This window comes from Pristis pectinata, chromosome 8, assembly GCF_009764475.1.
Source record: "Pristis pectinata isolate sPriPec2 chromosome 8, sPriPec2.1.pri, whole genome shotgun sequence".
Classification (NCBI taxonomy): domain Eukaryota; kingdom Metazoa; phylum Chordata; class Chondrichthyes; order Rhinopristiformes; family Pristidae; genus Pristis; species Pristis pectinata.
In genome coordinates this window covers 55,634,728-55,656,292 of record NC_067412.1, presented here as the reverse complement: position 1 = coordinate 55,656,292, position 21,565 = coordinate 55,634,728, and the positions used below count along the sequence as shown (strand labels likewise).

At 42.8% G+C, this 21,565-nt stretch overlaps 2 protein-coding genes across 7 annotated transcripts in view; one reads left to right on the top strand and one right to left on the bottom strand.

Annotated features, from left to right (window-relative positions):
- Window positions 1–19,865, bottom strand: part of dnaaf6 (dynein axonemal assembly factor 6) — a 56,356-nt gene extending 36,491 nt beyond the window's left edge. For 3 of the 5 annotated variants that reach the window (XM_052021736.1, XM_052021741.1, XM_052021740.1), the window contains exons 1-3: window positions 18,399–19,865; window positions 17,104–17,221; window positions 11,118–11,184 (exon numbers count right to left, since the gene is read on the bottom strand). In XM_052021736.1, the coding sequence (XP_051877696.1) occupies window positions 11,118–11,184; window positions 17,104–17,193 (157 nt within the window). In that variant the 5' untranslated portion in view covers window positions 17,194–17,221; window positions 18,399–19,865. Of the gene's footprint in view, window positions 1–11,117; window positions 11,185–17,103; window positions 17,222–18,253; window positions 18,342–18,398 lie in introns of those variants that run through there. The other 2 variants (XM_052021737.1, XM_052021739.1) reach the window with 2 other exon arrangements.
- Window positions 18,264–21,565, top strand: part of nup62l (nucleoporin 62 like) — a 38,651-nt gene continuing 35,349 nt past the window's right edge. For both annotated transcript variants that reach the window (XM_052021734.1, XM_052021733.1), the window contains exon 1: window positions 18,264–18,383. In XM_052021734.1, coding sequence (XP_051877694.1) covers window positions 18,272–18,383 — 112 coding nt within the window. In that variant the 5' untranslated portion in view covers window positions 18,264–18,271. The remainder of the gene's footprint in view (window positions 18,384–21,565) is intronic.

Genomic DNA, 21,565 nt, shown 5'->3' with positions numbered 1-21,565 from the left:
AGGTCGGATTGGCGGTAAAGAAAGTGAATGCTATGTTGGCATTCATTTCGAGAGGTATAATGTATAAAAGTAAGGAAGTGTTGATGAGGCTCTATGGGGCACTGGTAAGGCCTCATTTGGAATACTGTGTGCAGTTTTGGGCCCCTTATCTTAGGAAGGATGTACTGATGTTGGAGAGGGTTCAGAAAAGATTTACGAGGATGATTCCTGGAATGGAAGGGCTTACTTATGATGAGCGTTTGTCGGCTCTTGGACTGTACTCACTGGTGAGAGGGGACCTCATAGAAACATTTAGAATGTTGAAAGGACTGGACAGAGTAGATGTGGTTAAGCTGTTTCCCTTGGCGGGTGAGTCCAGGACTAGAGGGCACAATCTTAGAATTAGCGGGTACCGATTTAAAACAGAAATGAGGAGAAATTTCTTTAGCCAGAGGGTAGTGAAATCATGGAATTCTTTGCCACGTACAGCTGTGGAGGCTCAATCACTGGGGGCGTTTAAGGAGGAGATTGATAGGTATCTAATTAGTCAAGATATCAAGGGATATGGGGATAAGGCCGGAAATTGGGGGTAGATAGGAATAGTTTTAGTTTAGCTCATGGAGCAGACACGATGGGCCGAATGGCCTACTTCTGCTCCTTTGTTTTGTGATCTTGTGTAAATAGCGCCAGTGTAGGTGAGTGAAAGAATCTGGGAGGAGTTGATAGGAAGTATAGAGACTAGAGACTATAGAAGTATTGTGAATTAGCAAAAACTTCCTTACTCTAGTATTCCAACCCTCTTGCAATAATAGCTGACATACTAATTGTCTTCCATTGCCATGTAAACTTCCTATGTTTTATAAAACAGTACACTAAACTCTCTCTGCACACCAATATTGACAGGCCTCTCATTATTTAAAAGATATTAATTTGGAAATTTGTTCTTTGTTCTTTGCACTAAACGTGAAATATAAATATACATGCATGCTGAATTCCATGTCTGAAAATTTCTTCCATTGATTTCAATGGAACTATAGTTAGAAGCATAAGTTCCTACGGTGAATGTTTTTGACATACAACAGGAGACAAATTTCTCTCCCATTCTGTTTCTCTATTTGCCTTACCAAAGTGCATAACCTCATATTTTTACACATTATTCTCCATCTTTGTCACTCATTTAAACTATTTATATTCCTTTTCAGTTCGTTCTCCCACATCATTTGTATCAACAGCAGATCATTATTCTGATCTTTTGATGTAAATAGGCGAGGGCCCAATACAGACCTATCTAGAGTCCTAAAGATAACACTGTAGCAACTTGAAAAGGACCATTTATTATAAATCTGTCTTCTATCCTTTGGACAATCATCAGTCCATGCTAATGTAATACCCTCAACACCCGTGAACCCTTATTTTATCTAAAAAATGTTATGTGCTAGCTTTTCAAAATCCTTTTTAAAATGAAAATGTACCAGTTCCTGTGACTTTCCCCTCATCTATTCTGTTAAGGGATCTTCACAAAAGATTTGTTTGTATTTGTCAAATATGACTTCCCTTTCACACAAGATTATGTTGACTCTGCCTAAACATACTGTGAATATCTAAGTGCCATGGTACCATGCCCTTACTGATGGATTCTGGCACCTTGCTGACAATAGATGTCAGGCTGACAGATCACCAGATATCTATTTTCTCTCACTCTGTTTTCTTGAATAGCAGTGTTATGCTTGATACTTTTCAATCTGCAGGGATGTTTCCAGGAATCAGGGAGCTTTGTCAAATCATTGCAAATAAATCCATTATCTTTACAACCAGCTTTTTTTAAATCCCCATCCAGTGCAGAAAATCTGGCCACTTTTAGTCCCCATAATTTCTCCAGTAACTCCTCTTTACTAGTATTGGTACGGGACTTGCTGGGAAACATAAGCAGTTTTGCACTAAACTGCTGGCATTTAATATGCAAATGCCTCCAAGTTTTGTAATACCCATGCAAGAGCTGAAATCCCAAACTTGCTGACTGCTCTGCATGAGAAGCATTGAGCGCACTCCAATATTAACTGGGAGAGGGAAGCTGAAATACTGATTAACTTATAACATCATGCATTAATTTGGTTGTTTTAAGTATTTTAATTTAAAAAGAAAACAATATTCATTTAAAAATGTTTTCATTGATTTTTAACTGTTTTTGAATGTTTATGAATATCTGAGGCATTCAAGACCATACACAGTCCTAGGACAGGTTTGACAGCTGGTAAAGTTTGAGAGAGTAACTGACTGTCAAATGACCCTCAGCTTTATCATAGGTTGGGCATATTCTAGCCCATTTACATGATGGCATTACACTGTGCAAAGTCCTGCTGCTGTGCAACGGCTTAACATTTTCAATTGTGATGGCTTTGGGGAGATGGTGTCACTGGTTGATCCAGAAGTGGTAAATTAATATCTAACTTGTATGTCAGTGGCAAACTTTGTTTACTTTCATTAGACTCGTTTCCCAGAATTTTCTGTAGTGGAATATTGCGAAGTTGTTTTGAACAGTGAAATACTGTTTTCTATAATAATCTGGCAATTGGGAACAGAAGTGTACCTGATTAGTGAGAATAGGTTGTGTCTGTAATTTGGATTTAGGTCTTGTCAGTGATTGAGGATTAGGTCTCACCTGTTGACTAGAATCTGGGCTGTATTTGATGAATGAGAATTAGCCTTTGTTGGTTGATTGGGAATGAGGCCTCAGTAAGGGAATAGTTAGAGTTCAGAATGTCCATAGCAAATAATCTTCCAGTGCAATGTATTTATCACATATTAATAGCAAAGCACAAAACTCAATGGGATTATAGACATTACAAAGGGAATGATTACATTGCTGAATGTCTCTCAATGAGAATTAAGTTTTGTTTCCTGACATTTTGGCTGTTCAGCCAGACTCTAGGTTCTTGCAGAGAGAAATTGTAACTCATTTCATTCTGATTTTGGCTTTGGGGGATTCTCTTTGAATTCAATTTGTGTGCACTAAATATGGTTAATGAGGTGGCTGATTTGATTGTCATGAATCTTACGGCCACCAGATTTTCAGCCTGATTATTTCTCAACCTGTGTGGCTGTTAATGACTTCTAGTTTAGGGTTTGGTAATATACTGACTAAATTACCAGACAAGTATACAAAGGCTTGGACTGTTCACCTGGAGACATTAGTTTGAATTTAACCATGGAAGCTGGTTCATGTATTAATGACATTAAATTCATGTCAGAGACGTAACAAAAGTTATTATTAATAATAATAATAATAATAAAGATCATGAAACTGTTGAATTGCTGCAAAAATCTAGTTCACTAATACCCTTCAGGAAAAGAAATCTCCTGCCTTTGTCCAGCCTGTCAGAAATGTGACTTAAGACACAAAAACATTTGGTTAACTCTCCTCAAGTCATTCAGTTTAGGGCACCACAAAAGCTGTCCATTGACAACTGCATTCCATGAAGGAGTAAATAAAAAAGTGCAAGAAATTGTCAGTCAGTATTGATTGTGTTGTGAGTGGGAATATGGTAATGACCTGTTTCCAGATTCAGCAAGAGCTACAGTGAACATGGGCAAAGCCCCAACAAAACATGAAGTTAAATATGCAACGATTAAAGCTGTCCTTGCCGTAATGTCCAACAATTTCAAGTGTGCTTGACTAATGCAGTTAAGAATGGTAGTTAACATAAAAAAGCCAAAAGATTTATAAATAAAAAGCCAGAGCCTTCATAATCGTGATCAGCATAAGTGCCAATTGGGTGAACAATCTTAAATTCCTCTTAAGATCACGCCATTACAGAAGCCAGTCTCTAATCAATTCACAATTCCTCAGCAAATGAAGCAGTCTATGCTTGAATTCAGCAAGACCTGGACAAAATACAGGCCCGGGATGATAAGTGGCAAGTAACAATTGTGCCACAGAAGTGCCTGGTAATGACAATCTCAAACAAGAGAAAGCTTAACCATGTACCTTGTCATTCAATGCCAGGTTGCACCCCCCTACCCCAACCATCAGTCTCTCAGGAGACAACATTGGTCAGAGGCTCACATGGACAAGCTCCATAAATACTGTGGTAACAAGAGCAGATTGGATGCTAGGTACCCTGAAGTGAGTTGCTCACCTCCTGACATTCTAAGGCCTTTCCACCATCTACAAGGCACAATTCAGAAGCATGACAGAATATTTTCTACTCATGGATGACTGCAGTGTCAACAACGGTAGATGGGCTGATTAGTAGGTCTGCAGACGACATGAAAATTGGCAGAGTTGTGGATGGCAAGGTAGGTTGTCAAAGGATGCAGCAGGATATAAATTAGATGGAAATTTGGGTAGAGAAATGGCTGATGGAGTTTAATCCTGACAAGTGTAAGATGCTGCATTTTAGGGGGTCTTGTTTTAGTTTTGTTCTTTAATAATAGGAAGAGCCATAGCTTTGTAGCCTAAATAATGTGTGTGTATAGATGTTATGACTGTACATTTAAAATTCTTTTTAATTATTCTACATTCTTGAACATTTCAACTGTGATTATGACTTATGCCATGAATTCAAGTGTGAATATTTCAGCAAGTGCTGTGCAATAACCTGAGGTATTTTTTCATGATTGGCTTCACATGAGCTACATTACACTTGCAATATTGGTTCAATGGAATATCTTGAGCTGCTTTGATTTTCAATATTCCTTTGCCTCCTTAGCTTTAAATTTGACCAACTTTTGGAATGGCAGTTGGCAGTGAAGTTTCACCAGGGTGACAATTTGCTGTGTAAGGGGAGATTAAGTGTTCTTGGTCTATACTTCCTTGAGGTTTAGAAGAACGAGAGATGATCTCATTGAAACACATACAATTCTTAGTGTCTTGACTAGGTAGATGCCGGGATGATGTTACCCCAGCTGAGATGACTACAGTCAGGGGTTACAATCTCAAAATAGGGGGTTAATCATACAGGACAGATATGGAAAGGAACTTCTTCACTGTGAGTTCAGTGAATCTTTGGGACTCTCTACCCTGTGGGCTGAGGATTCAATCGCTGATTATATTCAAGAAAAAGACTGATAGATTTTTAGATATTATGGTAATCACGGTAGCCAAATGACACATTACTCCAGGCATGGTAGTGTAGCAGTTAGCGTAAAGCTTTACAGTGCCAGCGACCCGGGTTCAATTCCGACCACTGTCTGTAAGGAGTTTGTATGTTCTCCCCGTGTCTGCATGGGTTTCCTCCCGGTGCTCCTGTTTCCTCCCACATTCCAAAGATGTAGAGGTTAGGAAGTTGTGGGCATGCTATGTTGGCACCGGAAGCATGGCGACACTTGCGGGCTGCCCCCAGAACACTATGCAAAGGATGCATTTCACTGTGTGTTTCGATGTACATGTCACTAATAAAGATATCTTAGGATAAGGATACAATGAATGGCAGGACTGTTAGGAGCACTGATGTACAGAGGGATCTTGGGGTAAAAGTTCATAACTCCCTGAAGGTGGCAACTCAAGTAAGTAGGATGGTAAAGAAGGTATATGGCATGCTTGCCTTCATCGGTCAGGGCATTGAGTATAAAAGTCTGAAAGTTGTGTTGCAGCTGTATAAAACTTTAATTAGACCACATATGGAGCACCGTGTGCAGTTCTGGTCACCACATTACAGGAAGGATGAGAAGGCTTCGGAGAGGGTTCAGGAGAGGTTCACCCAGATGTGGAGACACAAGGGACTGCAGTTGCTGGAATCTGGAACAACAAACAATCTTCTGTTCAACCCACTGAATTCCTCCAGAAGATAGATAGGGTAGATAGAGCCTTTTTCCCATGGTGGAAACCTCAAGTACTAGAGGACACTGGTTTAAGGTGAGAGGGGGAAAGTTTAAAGGAGATTTGTGAGGCAAGTTTTTATTTTACATAGAGAGCGGTAGTTGCTTAGAACGCACTACTGGGGGGGGGGGGGAGAGGGATGGTAGTAGCAGATACGATAGTAACGTTTAAGAGGCATTTAGAATGATGCATGAACAGGCAGGGAATAGAGGGATATGGACCATGTGCTGGCAGATAGGACTAGTTAGATTGGCATCATGGTCAGTGCAGATTTGGTGGGCCAAATTTCCTGTGCTGTACTATTCCATGTACTATGATCTATGCACTCTAACTCCATTTACCAGCACTTGGTCCATAGCCTTCTATGCCTTGGCAATTCGTGCTTGTCTAGGTACTGAGAGTACTGTTATACAGAAGGCTGCTCAGGACCTCCTGCAGAACACGTACACAAAAGTTATGCTGATACCTATTTAGAGTCTATCACCTGCCTCCATCATCCCCTCCATCAACCCCTTTCATGCAAATGTTCTTCCTCAGAGCCCTCTAAAACTCTTACTTCTTACCCTAAACCTATGCCCTCCAGTTCATAGAAACCTCTGCCATGGGGAAAAGTTTCCTATTATTATCTATCCTATCTATGTCCCTCATAGTTTTGTATACCTCTATCAGCTCCCTTCTCAGCCTTCTTCTCTCCGAGGAAAACAAATCCAGTCTGCCCACTTTCTCCTCATAACTGAAGTTGTCCATCCCAGGTAACATCCAGGTGAATTTTGTCTGCACCATCTCCCATGCAATCATGTCCTTTTTATATTGTGGCAACTTGAATTATACACAATATTCCAGCTGTGGCCTAATCAATGTTTTATAAAGTTGTACCATAATCACATTGCTGTTATATCTTGTGCCCATTGCTCTGTCCATCTTACCAACTGATCAATAGCATCCTCTCGTATAAAACTATCCTCACTATCAACAATATCAACAATTTTCATGTCATCTGTGAACTCACTTATCATAGCTCCTACATTCATATCCAAATCATTAAACGACATAACAAACAGTAAGTATTCCAGGACCAACCTCTGTGTACGCTACTGGTTTCAGGCTTCTAGTCACAACAACATCCCTCCAGCATTACCCTCTGCCTCCTATTACTAAGGCAATTTTGGATCCAATTCGTTAGCTTGCCTTGTATCCCAAGGGTTTAGTAAGGCCGATGAAAAGGTCCCACATGGGAAACTAGTCCAAAAGGTTAGAGCCCTGTTCGTCAACTGAGAGCGGGCAGAAGGTAGCAATCACCAGAATGTTTCCTTGCCTAAGTCTGAATATGCAGCATACCGCACTCCTAATTACAAGAACCCCCAGTGTAAAAACATGTTTTTTTTCCATGAGGATTCCAGTTCCTTTGCCAATTACCTTAAGTCTGTGCCTTTTGAAAACTGAACCTTCAGCTGTCGGAACTACTTTCTTTGTTTACTCTGAGAAAACTATTTATGATTTTGAACACTTTGATCACATTTTCTAACCTTTTTCTGCTCTGAGTACAATATCCTCAGTTTCTCTGGTCCCGCCATACGAATGATGATTCTTATCCTTGGTAAATAGTAAAGCTTTTCTCCACCCTCCACAATCCCCTAGACCCTTTCTAAAATGTAAAGGCTTGGAGAAGCCTCTGGCCATGGCTAAGACAGTGGTTTATAAAGCTAGATGATAACAACCTTGTTTTTGCATTATAGTATTTTGTAAGCACCCATCTTATGTTGTCCTGTCACTAAAGGTATTTGTAATTCCAGATTTCCTGTTCCTGAATCCTCTTTAAGATGATATAGAAATGTACAAATGTAGGAATTAGAAGCAGGGCAAGCCTTAAGCCTCCTCTCCCATTTAATAAGATCATGATTAATCTGACTGCTTATCAAATATCTATCTACCTCTGCCTTAAAAATATACAAAGACACCATTTCCAGATCCCTTTGATGAAGAGAGTTCCAAAAACTCGCAGCCCTCTGAGACAGAAGAAGCTTATTTTCAAACGGAGATCCCTAGTTCTAGATTCTCCCACATCGGGAAATATCTTCTCTATGTCCACCCTGTCAACACCAACCAGTTTCACTCAATTCCCTTCTCACTCTTCTGAACTCCAGCAGATACAAGCCCAGCCTGTTCAGCCTTTCTTTATACAATAAACTGGCCATTTTCATACATCTTCTCTGACTGCTTCCAACACATTAACATCGTTCCTTAAATAAGCAGACCAATGCTGTGTGCAATACTTCAGATGTGATCTCATCAATGTCTTACATAACTGACACATAAACCATACGTTTCTATTTGATCCCATTGCAATAATAAATAACATTCTGTTAGCTTTCTTAACGATTTGCAGTATCTGCATCCTAGCCTTTCATGAATCATGCATCAGGATGCCTCCTACATTGCACTGCATTTGCCAGATCTTTGCCTGCTCACTTAATCTATCCATATCCATATGTAGCCTCCTTATGTCCTCTTCATAAGGAGAAATTTGCCATCAGCAAATTTAGCAACCATACTTTTGGTGTCTTTATAAACTGCAAAAAGTTAATGCCCCTCCTATAACATCTTTAATAATAACTTCCAACATTTTCTCTATGACAAATGTTAAATTGATTTGGTTTATTTCTTCACTTTTCCTACCAAAATTCATCACTTCATACTTCTCATTAAAATTTCATTCTCTGTGCACCTGGCCAAGTTTGCTGCTGCCTTCTTATTAGTTATGGCATTGAGTTTTTGCAGTAAGTTTTGAATTCTTTATCACCTGGAGAGTTTGAAATTAAACACTCTGTATCTGTCCATTTCTCTAGTATGAATCAAAAAGAGCAGTGGTCCCAGCACGGATCCTCTGGGAACATTGTTGTTTACTTGGCTTCAGTCTGGAAAAAAAAGTGCACCACTAATCTCTTCTTTCCATTCCTTAGCTAATTGGTAAAGCACATTCCTTTAAAACCCCACGAGCTTAATTTTGCTAATAAGTGTTTTTGCTAACAGTGCTTTTGTATACATAACTCCAACCATATTATCCTCCTTAACCTTCTCTGGTTATTTACCAAAAAACTTGATCAAATTAGTAAAATACATTATGCATTCATTTATTCGCCTATATAGATCCACCCCAGCTTACAACAGGGTTCTGTTACTGTGACCTCCAAACAGTTTGCAAGTCAGAAAAGCAGCCACAAGTCGAGTTCCCACACGACAGAAGATACCTGCAGCAGCCGGCAAATCCATCCTGCTGGTCTCCCAAATGCTTGCTTATATGCACAGGCTCTCTATAAGTCGGGCATTCGTAAACTGGGGAGGACTTGTATGCAATAAATTTGTCTTGGATTATTGTTGTCACACTGACATTCGACTGATTGGCTTGTAATTGTAGAGCTTATTCGTTTCTGTTTTTGAATGTGGGTATGCCATTTGTAGTCCTCCGGTTCACTGACACTTCTGTCATGCCCATGGGATGTGGAGGTTTGCAGCCAGAGTTTCTGTAGTTTCCGGTCTTACCTCCCTTTGTAACCTAAGGATGTATTCCACCTGAAGTGGGTGATATTTCTACTTTGAGAAATGGCAACCATTTTAAGCACATTATCTTTACTTTTATCCCATCCCAAATACCTCCAGCCTACAGTACACCTTCCCTTGCTGCTACATTGGTTCGTGTTCAGAGAGATCTGGGGATCCTCAAACAAGAACGTTAGCAAGTAGATACAGCAAGTTAGAAGGCAAATGAAATGTTAGCCTTTACTGCAAGTGAGAATTAATGCAAGAGTAAGGAGGTCTTGCTACAAAATGTACAGGGTTTTAATGAGACATCTTGAGTACTGCATCCAATTTAGGTCAGCATATTTAAGAAGGATATTCTTGTCTTGGAGATGTTGAGTGAAGATTCAATGGACTGATTACTAATGGTTATGAGAAAAGATTAAATAAAATGGGAGTGTGCTTTCTGGAGATTAGAATAAGGAGAGGTGATCTTGTTGAAACATGATTATGTGGGGGCTTGATGGGGAGAGGCTGTTTCTTCTGGTAGAATTAGTAAGGATAAGGGTTACCACTTAAAATTGAGATGAGGGAGAATTTCTTCTCTCAGAGTGTTGGGAATCTTTTGAATTTGTAATGACAGAGATGAAGATGCTGGGTCACCAAGTATATTCAACTGAAGCAGATTATTGGACATCAAAGATTACAGGGATCAGGCAGGAAGGAGAGCTGAGATCAAAGATCTTAACCATGACCTTACTGATGGCAAATCAGATTTAAGGAGCCAACTTCTGCTCCTATTTCTAATGCTGTGTACTTTGTTACAGCTACTCATTTAGTACCTTGATATTTACAGGATAGGAGAAAAAATAATGAGGAGAGAAAAATAGGACAGAGACTAAAACAAGACTGGAAAGAGAAAGGTAGCTCATCCTACCACTGCAATTTTTGGTTTACCAAGGATAGAATCTGGTCATCTATCTGCCTCCGCTAACCATATGATTGCCTTTGTTACATTAATGGTCAAACAATCCATTTTGCTTAAATGGAAGGATCCAATATCCCCTACTACTTTTCAATGGTTCTCTTAAACTATATCATGTTTAAACTTGGAAAAAATTAGGAGTGGTACTGTTGATCCTTTGCTTAAATTTGAGGAAGCTTGGAGTCCATTTATTCAATATTTTCACACGATATAGATCCCCTTATAATAACCTTTCAATTTAGAGGAATGGAGTTGACGACATAATATTGCTCTGTTTCTATTGAGAAATTTTAGTCCAGTTTTTTTTTCTGTTTTGTTTTGCATTTTTTTTCTTTAGCTTAGTTTGGTTTGATATATTGTTTATAATTTTTCTTATTGTTTTGGGGATTTTTTTCTTTCTTTTATATTTTATAATAAATCTTTTTCTTTTATATTATATTCATACACTAATAGATCGTTGGATCTACAGATTCTTTTTATACTTTATTGTTCTTTATGATTATCCATGTCATTATTGTTCTCCTGATCTCTTTGTATTACAATGTATAAACATTGATGTATTAATCTGTATTAATTTGAAAACTAATAAAAAAGATTGAAAAAAGAAAGAAAGGTAGCAATGGAAAAGAATAGTAGAACTTTGCACCCACTATCTGATAACAGAAAAGTAATGCTCCTAATTCAACAAGAACAAGGGCACAGAGGCTAACAGGTTCTAATACTTCACTTTCCCCATTGGCACATGGTCACCACATAGAAACAAGGCTAACCAGCCAATGTAAACCAAACTTGTTTACTGATGTCAATTGGATTCTTTACCTGTGGGATTTGATCGCTTTGGTGGTCCAATCTGGCCAGGCTGAAGGACAATGGCTCCTCCTTCAGGCTGAAACCAGAAAACATACAACAGTCATTATCTAAAGTAAATAACTGGCTCATTTGCTGAGTTCTTTCAACATGGCACCAAGAAATGCAAATACATGTCATAGTTATTCCTCTTTTTTACTATATATACCATTTTCCAATATGCACTCCCTGCACTGCATCCCATTACTGCTCTATTTCTCTGCTAGCAAGGTGGGCAAGCAAGTAAAATCACCTACTCATTTGTCAGATGTGGGGAGCTTTACTCCTTTCAAATCCTGGAAAAGATAATCATCATCACTTCCCTGAAAGTGGTGATCCACCCATCTCAGTGGAAGGTAGTGACATAACCTACACTCCTGAAGGTTGGTGATAAATCTTCCTCCTCCCTGAAGGTGCTGACTCCCTCTTCCCCTGAAGGTGCTGACTCTCCCTCCTCCCCTTGAAGGTGCTGACACCCCCTCCTCCACTGAAGGTCATAGTAATATAGTTGTACAGCACGGAAACAGCCCTTCGGCCCAACTCGTGCATGCCAACCGAGATGCCTATCTATGCTAATCCCATTTTCCTGTATTTGGCCCATATCCCTCTGTTCCTTTCCTCCCCATGTACCTGTCAAAATGCTTTTTAAACATTGTGACTGGACCTGCCTCTACCACCTCTGGCAGTTTGTTCTATAAACCAACTTGCCCCTCAGATCTCCTTTATATCTTTCACTTCTCACTTTAAACCTATGTCCTTTAATTTTAGACTCCCTTACCATTGGAAAAAGACGGTGACAATCTACCCACTCTATGTCCTTCATAACTTTATAAATCTCTATAAGGTCATGCCTCAGCCCTCTCACTCCAGTGAAAACAACCCAGCCTATCCAATCTCTCCTTAAAATTAAAGCCCTCCATTCCAGGTTGCTTCCAGGTGTATCTCTTCTGCACTCTTTCCAGTGTAACCACATCCTTCCTCGTGTGTGACCAGAACTATAGCCAATACTCCAAGTGCAGCCTGACCAATATTATGTACAGCTGCAACATGGCATCCCAGTTCTTATATTCGATAACCCTGCATAGGAAGGCAAGGAACCTTCACTGCCCTATCCACCTGTGTCGCTATTTTCATGGAGCTAATGAATTTTTCCTCCAAGGTCCCTCTGTACATCAATGCTCCTAAGGTCCCTGCCATTTACTGTATATGTCCAGTCAATATTAGACAACCCAAAATGCATCATCTCATACTTGTCTAGATTAAATTCCATCTGCCATTGCTCCGCCCATTTTTCCAACTGATCTATGTCTCATTTTATCCTTAAACAACCATCTTCGCTATTTACAATTCCACCGATCTTTGTTATCAGCAAACTTACTTATCAGACCACAGACAGTCTTGTCCAAGTCATTTATATAAATGACAAATAGCAAAGGTCCCAGCACCAATCCCTGTAGTACACCACTGGTTATAGACTTCCAGTCAGAAAAACAATCCTCCACCACTACTCTCTGCCTCCTATCACCAAGGCAATTTTGGATCCAGTTTGCCAAAACACCTTGGACCCCAGGTGCTCCAACTTTCTGGACCAGCCTACCACGTGGGACCTTGTCAACAGCTTTGCTAACATCCATGTACACCACATCTACTGCTCCGACTTCATCAACTTTCTTAGTTACCTCCTCAAAAAACTCAGTCAGATGTGAGAGTCAGGATTTCCCATGCACAAAAGAATGCTGACTCTCCCTAATCAGTCCCTGCCTTTTCAAGTGATTATAAATCCTATCATTAAGAACATTTTTCAATGGTTTCCTTATTTCTGATATAAGGCTTACTGGCCTGTAGTTTCCTGGCTTATCCATACTGCCCTTCTTGAATATGGGAACAACATGAGCTACCCATCAGGATTTTGGTACCTCACCCGTAGCTAAAGATGATGCAAAAATCTCTGTCAAAGCTTCAGCAACCTCCTCCCTTGCTTTTCATAATCTCCTGGGATAGATTTCATTAGGCCTTGGGAATTGTCCACCTGAATATGCATCAATGTCTCCAACAATTCCTCTTTCTCGATACACACATTTCTAGAATATCAGCATACGTCTCCCCAACTATGCATCTCCCCATCCTTCTCCCTGGTGAATACTGATGCAAAGTATTCATTCAGGACACCACACGATCCCCTGGATCCACACAAGAATCTCCCTTTTGGTCCCTGAGGGGTCCTACACTTTCCCTAGTTACCCTCTTGCTTCTACTATGTTTATAAAAGGATTTGGTATTCCTTTTAATTCTGTTGGCCAGGTCCTTTTCATGTTCCCTTTTTGCCCTCCTGCTATCTTTCTTACATCCTCTATAAACCTCAAAGGACTCACCTGATAACAATTTCCCATACCTGACATATGTTTCCTTCTTTTTCCTGATGAAACCCTCAAATTCCTTTGTTAACCAAGATGCCATGGCCAAGAAAGCTCGCCAGCACCTCTACTTCCTCAGGAGGCTAAAGAAATTTGGTTTGTCCCCTTTAACTCTCACCAACTTTTACTGATGCACCATAGAAAGCATCCTATCTGGATGTATCACGGCTTGGTACGGCAACTGCTCTGCCCAAGACCGCAAGAAGCTGCAGAGTTGTGGACACAGCCCAGTGCATCACGGACACCAGCCTCCCCTCCTTGGACTCTGTCTTTACCTCTCACTGCCTTGGTGAAGCAGCCAGCATAATCAAAGACCCCACCACCCGGGACATTCTCTCTTCTCTCCTCTCCCATCAGGTAGAAGATACAGGAGCCTGAGGGCACGTACCACCAGACTTAAGGACAGCTTCTACCCCACTATGATAAGACTATTGAACGGTTCCCCTATACAATGAGATGGACTATGACCTCACGATCTATCTTGTTGTGACCTTGCACCTTATTGCACTGCACTTTCTCTGTAGCTGTGACACTTTACTCTGTACTGTTATTGTTTTTACCTGTACTACATCAATGCACTCTGTACTAACTCAATGTAACTGCACTGTGTAATGAATTGACCTGTACCATCGGTTTGTAAGACAAGCTTTTCACTGTAGCTCTGTACAAGTGACAATAATAAACCAATACCAATCACCACCTTTGACTCTTACCCTTACAGGGACATGCTGACTCTGAACTCTCACTATTTTGCTTTATTGGATTTTGTTTTTCCTTCCAGCAGCTGCTCCCAATCTACTTTTGCCAGGTCCTGTCTTACACTATTGAAGTCGGCCTTCCCCAAATTTAAGACCTTAACTCTAGCTCCAATCTTATCCTTTTCCACGAATACCTTAAATTTGAGTGAATTGTCACTGTTTTCGAAGGGTTCCTCCACAAACACTTCCACCACTTGCTATCCTCATTCTCTGATATAAGGTCGTACAGCTCCCACCCTAGCAGGACTCTTATATAATGTTTTAAAAACCCTTCCTGGATGCATCTAACAAATTCCACCCTACCCAGGCCCCTTTCACTAAGGTAATCCCATTCAGTATTGGGAAAGTTAGAATCACCCAACTAAAACCCTACTGCTTTTACATCCTACTACTATTTGTCTAAATATTTGTTCTTTGAAATTCCACTGACTGTTTGGAGGCCTATAGTATAATCCCATCATAGTGATCACTCCTGTTTTATTTCTAAATTCAAAGCTTCATTTACCGATCCTACAGGATATCTTCCCCGAGTACTGCCAATAATACCTCCATGATCAGCAGTGCAACACCTCCTCAGCTTTTGGAACACCTCTGTCACACCTGAACATACTATACCCAGGAAATTAGTGCTGCCATTCCTGCCCTTCCCTCAACCACGTTTCTGATTGCCACAATATCATAATCCCATGTCTGATCCATGCACTCAGCCATCTGTCCGTCCTGCAAGGCTCCTTGCAATAAAGTAAATGCAGTTGAGCCTGTAGCCCTTCCTCTCCTGTCTGTCTGCTCTGCCTACTAGACTTGTCTGCTCCATTTACTATATATCCTTCTCTCTCCCCTCCTATTACACTGTCATTTGAGTCCCACCCCCTTGTGTCATTGGTTTAAAACTGCTGAGTAGCACTGGCAAACCTCCCTGACAGGACATTGGTTCCCCCCTCCAGGTAAGGTGCAACCTGTCATCCCTGCCCCAGAAGAGACTCCAATTACCCAAATATCTGAAGCCCTGCTCCCTGCACCAGCTCCTCAGCCATGCAATTAGCTGTTCTGTCTTTCTATTCCTAAACTTACTACCTTGTGGCATAGGGAGTAATCCTGAGATTACTATGCTAGATGTCCTGCTTTTCAACTTTCTACCTAACTCCCTACACTCTATTTGCCAAACCTCATTTCTCTCCTTATCTATGTGCTGACTCTCACCCCTGAAGGTGCTGATACTCTCTGTTCCCCTAGTGCTGACGCACTCTCCTGACACCTTTGCTCTCCTCGGAAGCTGTAAACTTTCTCCCCATTGAGGAACGTGCAGACTTTCTCCCACCCCACTCTCCTGAAGGCACAGACTTTCCCCACTTACCCCCCATCTGCTGAAGGTATAGCTTCTCCCCCATTCTTCTCTTCTTAATGTGCAGTCTCTTCCCATTTCCCCCACTCATGATTTGACCTCAGCTCTTCAAACAACTAAGATTAACAAAGAGCTCAATCTGCAGCCTCTACTTTTCACTGTTTGTATCTGCACCTTCTGCTGCCAATGGACTCTTGGTGAAGCCCGCTGATTTCTGGTCCTTTTCTTGGTCATTTGGTGAGACTCCACTCAGATATCTTGTAATGGGCAGCGCAGTGGCACAGCTAATAGAGCTGCTGTCTTGCAGCTCCAGAGATCTGGGTTCATTCCTGACCTCGGGTGCTGCCTGTGTGGAGTTTGCATGTTCCCCTGTGACCACGTGGGTTTCCTCTGGGTGCACAAGTTTCTTCCCACATCCCAAGGTCAGTAGGTTAATTGGTCTGTAAATTACCTATAATGTGCAAGTGAGTAGTAAAAGCTGGGAAATTGATAGAATTTAGGGAGAATGGGATTAGTGTAAATAGGTGGTTGATGGTTGGGCCGAAAGGTCAGAGGGCCTGTTTCCATGTGATTCTACATGTGATTGCTTGGGTTTCTCCCAGGTGCTCCAGTTTCCTCCCATATCCCAAAGATGCCTGGGTTGGCAGGTTATTTAGCACTGTAAATTACCCCGAGTTGTATGGGCGAATGGTGGAATCTGGAAGGAATTGCTGAGAATGTAGGTAGAAGGTCTACAAACACTGCCAAAACCTTGGGATCACATTATAGTCATACTCCACTTTCTAGGACAACCGATACAGCGAGACATGGAAACTAGCCTAAGTGGTAGTTAGGAGATCTGAACTGAAGTCTTAGGGAATTATTTGAATTGTGAATCAATAGTATTAATGAATATGTTGCAGGAAAGAAAATTTAAGTATCTTAAAATTGTGGTTTCAAGCTTCATTCTGATCCTGACTATGGAGTCTGGGTAGGTGTTCCAATATGATCAGAGATTTTCTTTTCAGAAAGGATTGAATCAAGATGGTCTGCAGGTGTTATTCATTATATATGAAGGTGTTACATAATGCAAGTCTCATATTTGTATTTCTTGGTAAATTGAGGGGTCCAGTGAGACAAAATGTTAGACCTAATTCAAAGGGTTGTCGGACTGAATGGCAATCCCCAATGGTTCTCAGTTTTAAGTTATGCATTGAGGAGTTTTGAATTAACAAAAAATAAGGGGTGACAATTTGATATTTCAAATGATTTATACAAATTTCAGTGAGATTGGAGGTCATTGTAAACTATTAGCTCCTGGTTTTGAATCCTATAATGTAAATATAAAGTTTGACAAACACCTATCTTTTGAAAGGTGGAAACAAAGTTCAAAGTCTAAAAGAAAAAGATATGAACCCCTGATACTCTATCTATTAACCTAAATTTCTGGTACTATTGAAAATTACCTGTTCTTCCAGGTCTTCTTCCTCTTGTTCTGCCGGTGTCAGTAGGTTTGACAAAGCTTGCAGTTGGTTAACAGAAAAGGAGAAATCCATTCCGCTACCTTGTTAATTTTAAATGTTCCTGTTAGGAGCAGAAATACATAAGAACATGAGAAATAGGAGCAGGACTAGGCCAGATTGCCCCTCAGATCTGCTCCACCATTCAATATGATCTGTTCTTGATTTCAGCTCCATCTTTCTGCCCATTCCACATAACTTTTGATTTCCCTGCAGAACAAAAATCTATCAAACCCTGAATAATTTAATCTCCTTAGCTTTTTAGTGTAGAGAATTTCAAAGACTTACAACCTTCTGAAAGAAGAAATTCCTCCTCATTTCTATCTTAAATGAGCAACAACTTCTACTGAAACAAGACCCCCTAGATCAAGATCCCCTCATGAGGAAAAACCCTCTCAGCGTTGATCTTATAGAATTCCCTCAGAATCTTCAATGAGATTCTCAGTCTTCTAAACTCCAATGAACCTAGGCCTTAACTCTTCAAACTATCCTGATAAGGCAACTCCTGTCTTTCCAGGAATGAAACTTGCAAACCTTCCCTGAACTGCCCCCAATGTATGAACACTCCTCCTTAAGTAAGACCAAAACTATACACAGTACTCCAGGAATGGGCTCATCAATGCTCAGATTTGTTATGTTTACATTCAATCCCTTTTGCAATAAAGGTCATCCCTAATTGATTGCTCTACCTACAGGCTACTTTTCTGTGTCTCATTTATAGGGGGACCACAGTATTCTATAGTCTCCTATTAAACCGTATTCTGTCTTTCTATTCTTCCTGTCAAAGTGGATAACCTTACTTTTCCAGACAGTATACTCCATCTGCCAAACTTTTATCCACTTGCTTATCTATTTCCCATTATAAAATCTTTGTGTCTTCTTCCTCTAAATCACCAGAAAACTTGGCTACAATACACTCAGTCGCTTCATGTGAGTCATTGTAGTTTGTAAATAGTTTTGAAGCCCCAGCACTCTTCTTTGTGGCATCCCCTAGTTACAGTGTGCCAACCTGATAATTATCCACTAACCTTGAATCTCCATTTTTTGTAGGATAAATCCATGTCAATATATAACTCCCAACTATACGAGCTATTACCTTATCCAGGAATCTTTTATGTGGCACCATGGTGAATCCTCTCCTAAAATCAAAACGTGCTACTGTATATCCACTGGTTCCTCTTTATCTGCTCTGCTGGGAATATCCTTAAAGAAGTCTTATAAATTTAGTAAGTACAACTTACCTTTCATAAAACCCAGTGGATTCTGCTTGATTGTGCTATGATCTTTAAATGCCCTGCTATTATTTCCCAAAGTTGAGCCACAGATTGGCAAGGAAATCAAAAAGACAAACATGTATTTTTAGAGGGTAAGATTTAAGAAGTCGAGCTGCTGCCTCAGCGCCAGAGACCTGGGTTCAATCTTGAACTCGGGTGCTGTCTGTGTGGAGTTTGCATGTTCTCCCTGTGACCATGTGAGGTTTCCTCTGGGTGCTCCGGTTTCTTCCCACATCCCAAAGATGTGCAGGTCGGTAGGTTAAGTGGCCACATAAATTGCCACTAATGGGTAGGTGAATGGTAGAAACTGGGAAGTTGATAGAATTTAGGGAGAATGGGATTAATGTAGGATTAGTGTAAATAGATGCTTGATGGCTGGCGTAGATTTGTTGGGCCAAAGGCCTGTTTCCGTTCTGTATCTCTCTATAAATGCTAAGCATGTATCAAGCTCTTTAAATCAAATTTATCATTCCACTCCCCATGTTATAGAAGAGGATACAGAGACAAAGGAGGGGGTGCAGAGATTTACAAAGACATAAGTAACTAAAGCAGATGCATCTCAGGAAAGGATAAAAAGACTGGGGTCTTTGTTTCTTAAGAAGTCTGAAGAGTACTTTGTTATGAACTGTTTTGACAGAGTGGTTGTAAAGAAAACGTTTCCACATGTGGAGAGGAGCATTACTTGAAGCCATCAATACAAGATGGTCACCAAGAATCCAACAGGGAATTCAAAAGAAACTTGTTTTCACCAAAGAATAGTGAGAAAATGGATGAAATTTTTTAAAATTGCAATCTGAAACAGAAACATAAAATGTTGGAAACACTCAGCAGGTCAGGCAGTATTTGTTTCTTGGCATGAAATGTTGACTCTTTTTCTCTTTCCACAGATGCTGCCTGACCTACTGAATCACCCCAGAATTTTCTGGTTTTGTTTTGGACCTGAAACGTTGACACTGTTCCTCTTTCCACAGATGCTGCTGGACCCGCAGAGAGTTTCCAGCATTTTCTGTTTTTTTTAGTGAGAATGTGGAACTCAGTACCATTGTAATTTTAAGGGGAGGCTGGACAAGCATATGAGTAAGAAGGAGATAGAGGGTTATGATGTAGACTTAGATGACTAAAGATGAGATGAAGCACAAGTGGAGCATAACCACTGGCTTGACTGGTTGGGGCTGAATGGTCTGTTTCCTTGCTCTGTGTGATATGTAATCCTATGTAATATATTACTTTAGCTCCAAATTATTTATCTATAGCTAATACCTTAGCCACTATAACAGTTACTGCCTCATCTGCAACTCTTCACCTCCCCTGCTTGCCCCTTGCCCTTTGATTTTCTCTCCCCTTGACCCATTCTACACCTCCTTCCACCACTCCCACCTCTCATCCACTTGCCCCTCACCTGATCTCCCCAACAGTTCACCAATTTTCACCCCCCTTTTCTCCCTCGCATACTAGTTATGTCCCCTCCTCTTCCGCTTTTCCCCGATTCACCCACAACTCCCACAGGTACTTCCTCCCCCCTCCCCATCACTCCTGATTATCCCTCCATACCCACTCCTCTCCACTCCACTCTGGTACGAACTCCCTCCTGATCCTCCCCTCTCTCCCTCCCCTCTGTTCCACTCTCTCCCTTCCTCACCCTCTCTCTCCTCCCCTTCTCCTCCTCTTCACCCTCCCATTCCCCCTCTTCTCCCCCCATTCCTCACCCCCTTCCTGTTCTCCTTCCTACCCCTCATCCTCCCTCTTCACCCTCATCCACACCCTCCCTCCTCCTCTCCTTTCCCCATCTTCCTTCCCTTCCCCCTCTTCCCTCCCTCCGTCCTTCCATCCTCTCCCCTCATTCTCACCCTATCCCCTCACCGTCTCCCACCCTCACCCTCTCCTACCCTCACCCTCTCTCCCACCCTCCCTCACCCTATCCCTCTCCCTCCCTCACCCTCTCATCCTCACCCTCTCCCTCCCTCACCCTATCCCTCCCTCATCCTCATCCTCTCCCATCCTCTCCCTCACCTCCATCACCCTCACCTCATCCACACCCTCTCGCCCCTCCCATCCCCCTCCCACTCCCCCTACGCCCCCTCCCCTCCCCCCTCCTCTCCTCTCCCCCCCTCTCCTCTCCCCCCACCACCCCCCTCCCTCCTACCCAACCCTCCCCCACCACCTCTCCTCTCCCCCTTCCCTCCCTCCTCCCTCCCCTTCCCCCTTCCCCCCTTCCCACTCTCCCCCTCCCCACATCCCCCTTCCCCTCCCCAGCCCCTCCCCACTCTTCCCCTCCCCCCCACCTCTTCCCCCCTCTTCCCCTCCCCCACCTCTTCCCCCCCCTCTCCCCCTCCCCCCTCTTCCCCTCCCCTCTCCCCCTCCCTCTTCCCCTCTCTCCCCCTCCCTCTTCCATCTCTCCCCCTCTCCCCCTCCCTCCCTCCCCTGCCTCTCCCTCCCCCTTCCTCTCTCCCCTCCCCCTCCTCTCTCCCCTCCCCTCCCCCCTCCCCTCCTCTCCCCTCCCCCACTCCTCTCCCTCCCTCTCCCCTCCTCTCCCCCTCCTCTCCCTCCCTCCCTCTCTCCCCCTCTCCCCCTCCCTCCCTCCCCTGCCTCCCCCCTCCTCTCTCCCCTCCCCTCCCCCCCCCTCCCCTCCCCCTCCTCTCCCTCCCCTCCCCCCTCCCTCCCATCCCCCTCCTCTCCCCCCATCCCCCTCCTCTCCCCCTCCCCCTCCTCTCCCCCTCCCCCTCCCCCTCCCTCCCCCTCTCTCCCCTCTCCCTCCTCCCCCTCTCTCCCTCCTCCCCCCTCTCCCTCCTCCCCCTCTCCCTCCTCCCCACCTCCCTCTCCCCTCCTCTCCCTCCCTCCCCCTCTCTCCCCTCTTCCCCCTCTCTCCCCTCTCTCTCCCTCCCCCCCTCCCCCCCTCCCCCTCCCCCCTCTCCCCCCTCCCCCTCCTCCCCCCTCCTCCCCCCTCCCTCTCCCCCCCTCCCCCCCCCTCCCTCCTCCCCCCCCTCTCCCTCCTCCCCCCCCTCCCCCTCCTCCCCCTCCCCCCCTCTCCCCCCCCTCCCCCTCCCCCCTCTCCCCCCCCCTCTCCCCCCTCCCCCCTCCCCCTCTCCCCCCTCCCCTCCCCCCCCTCCCCCCCCCCCCCCCCCCCCCTCTCCCCC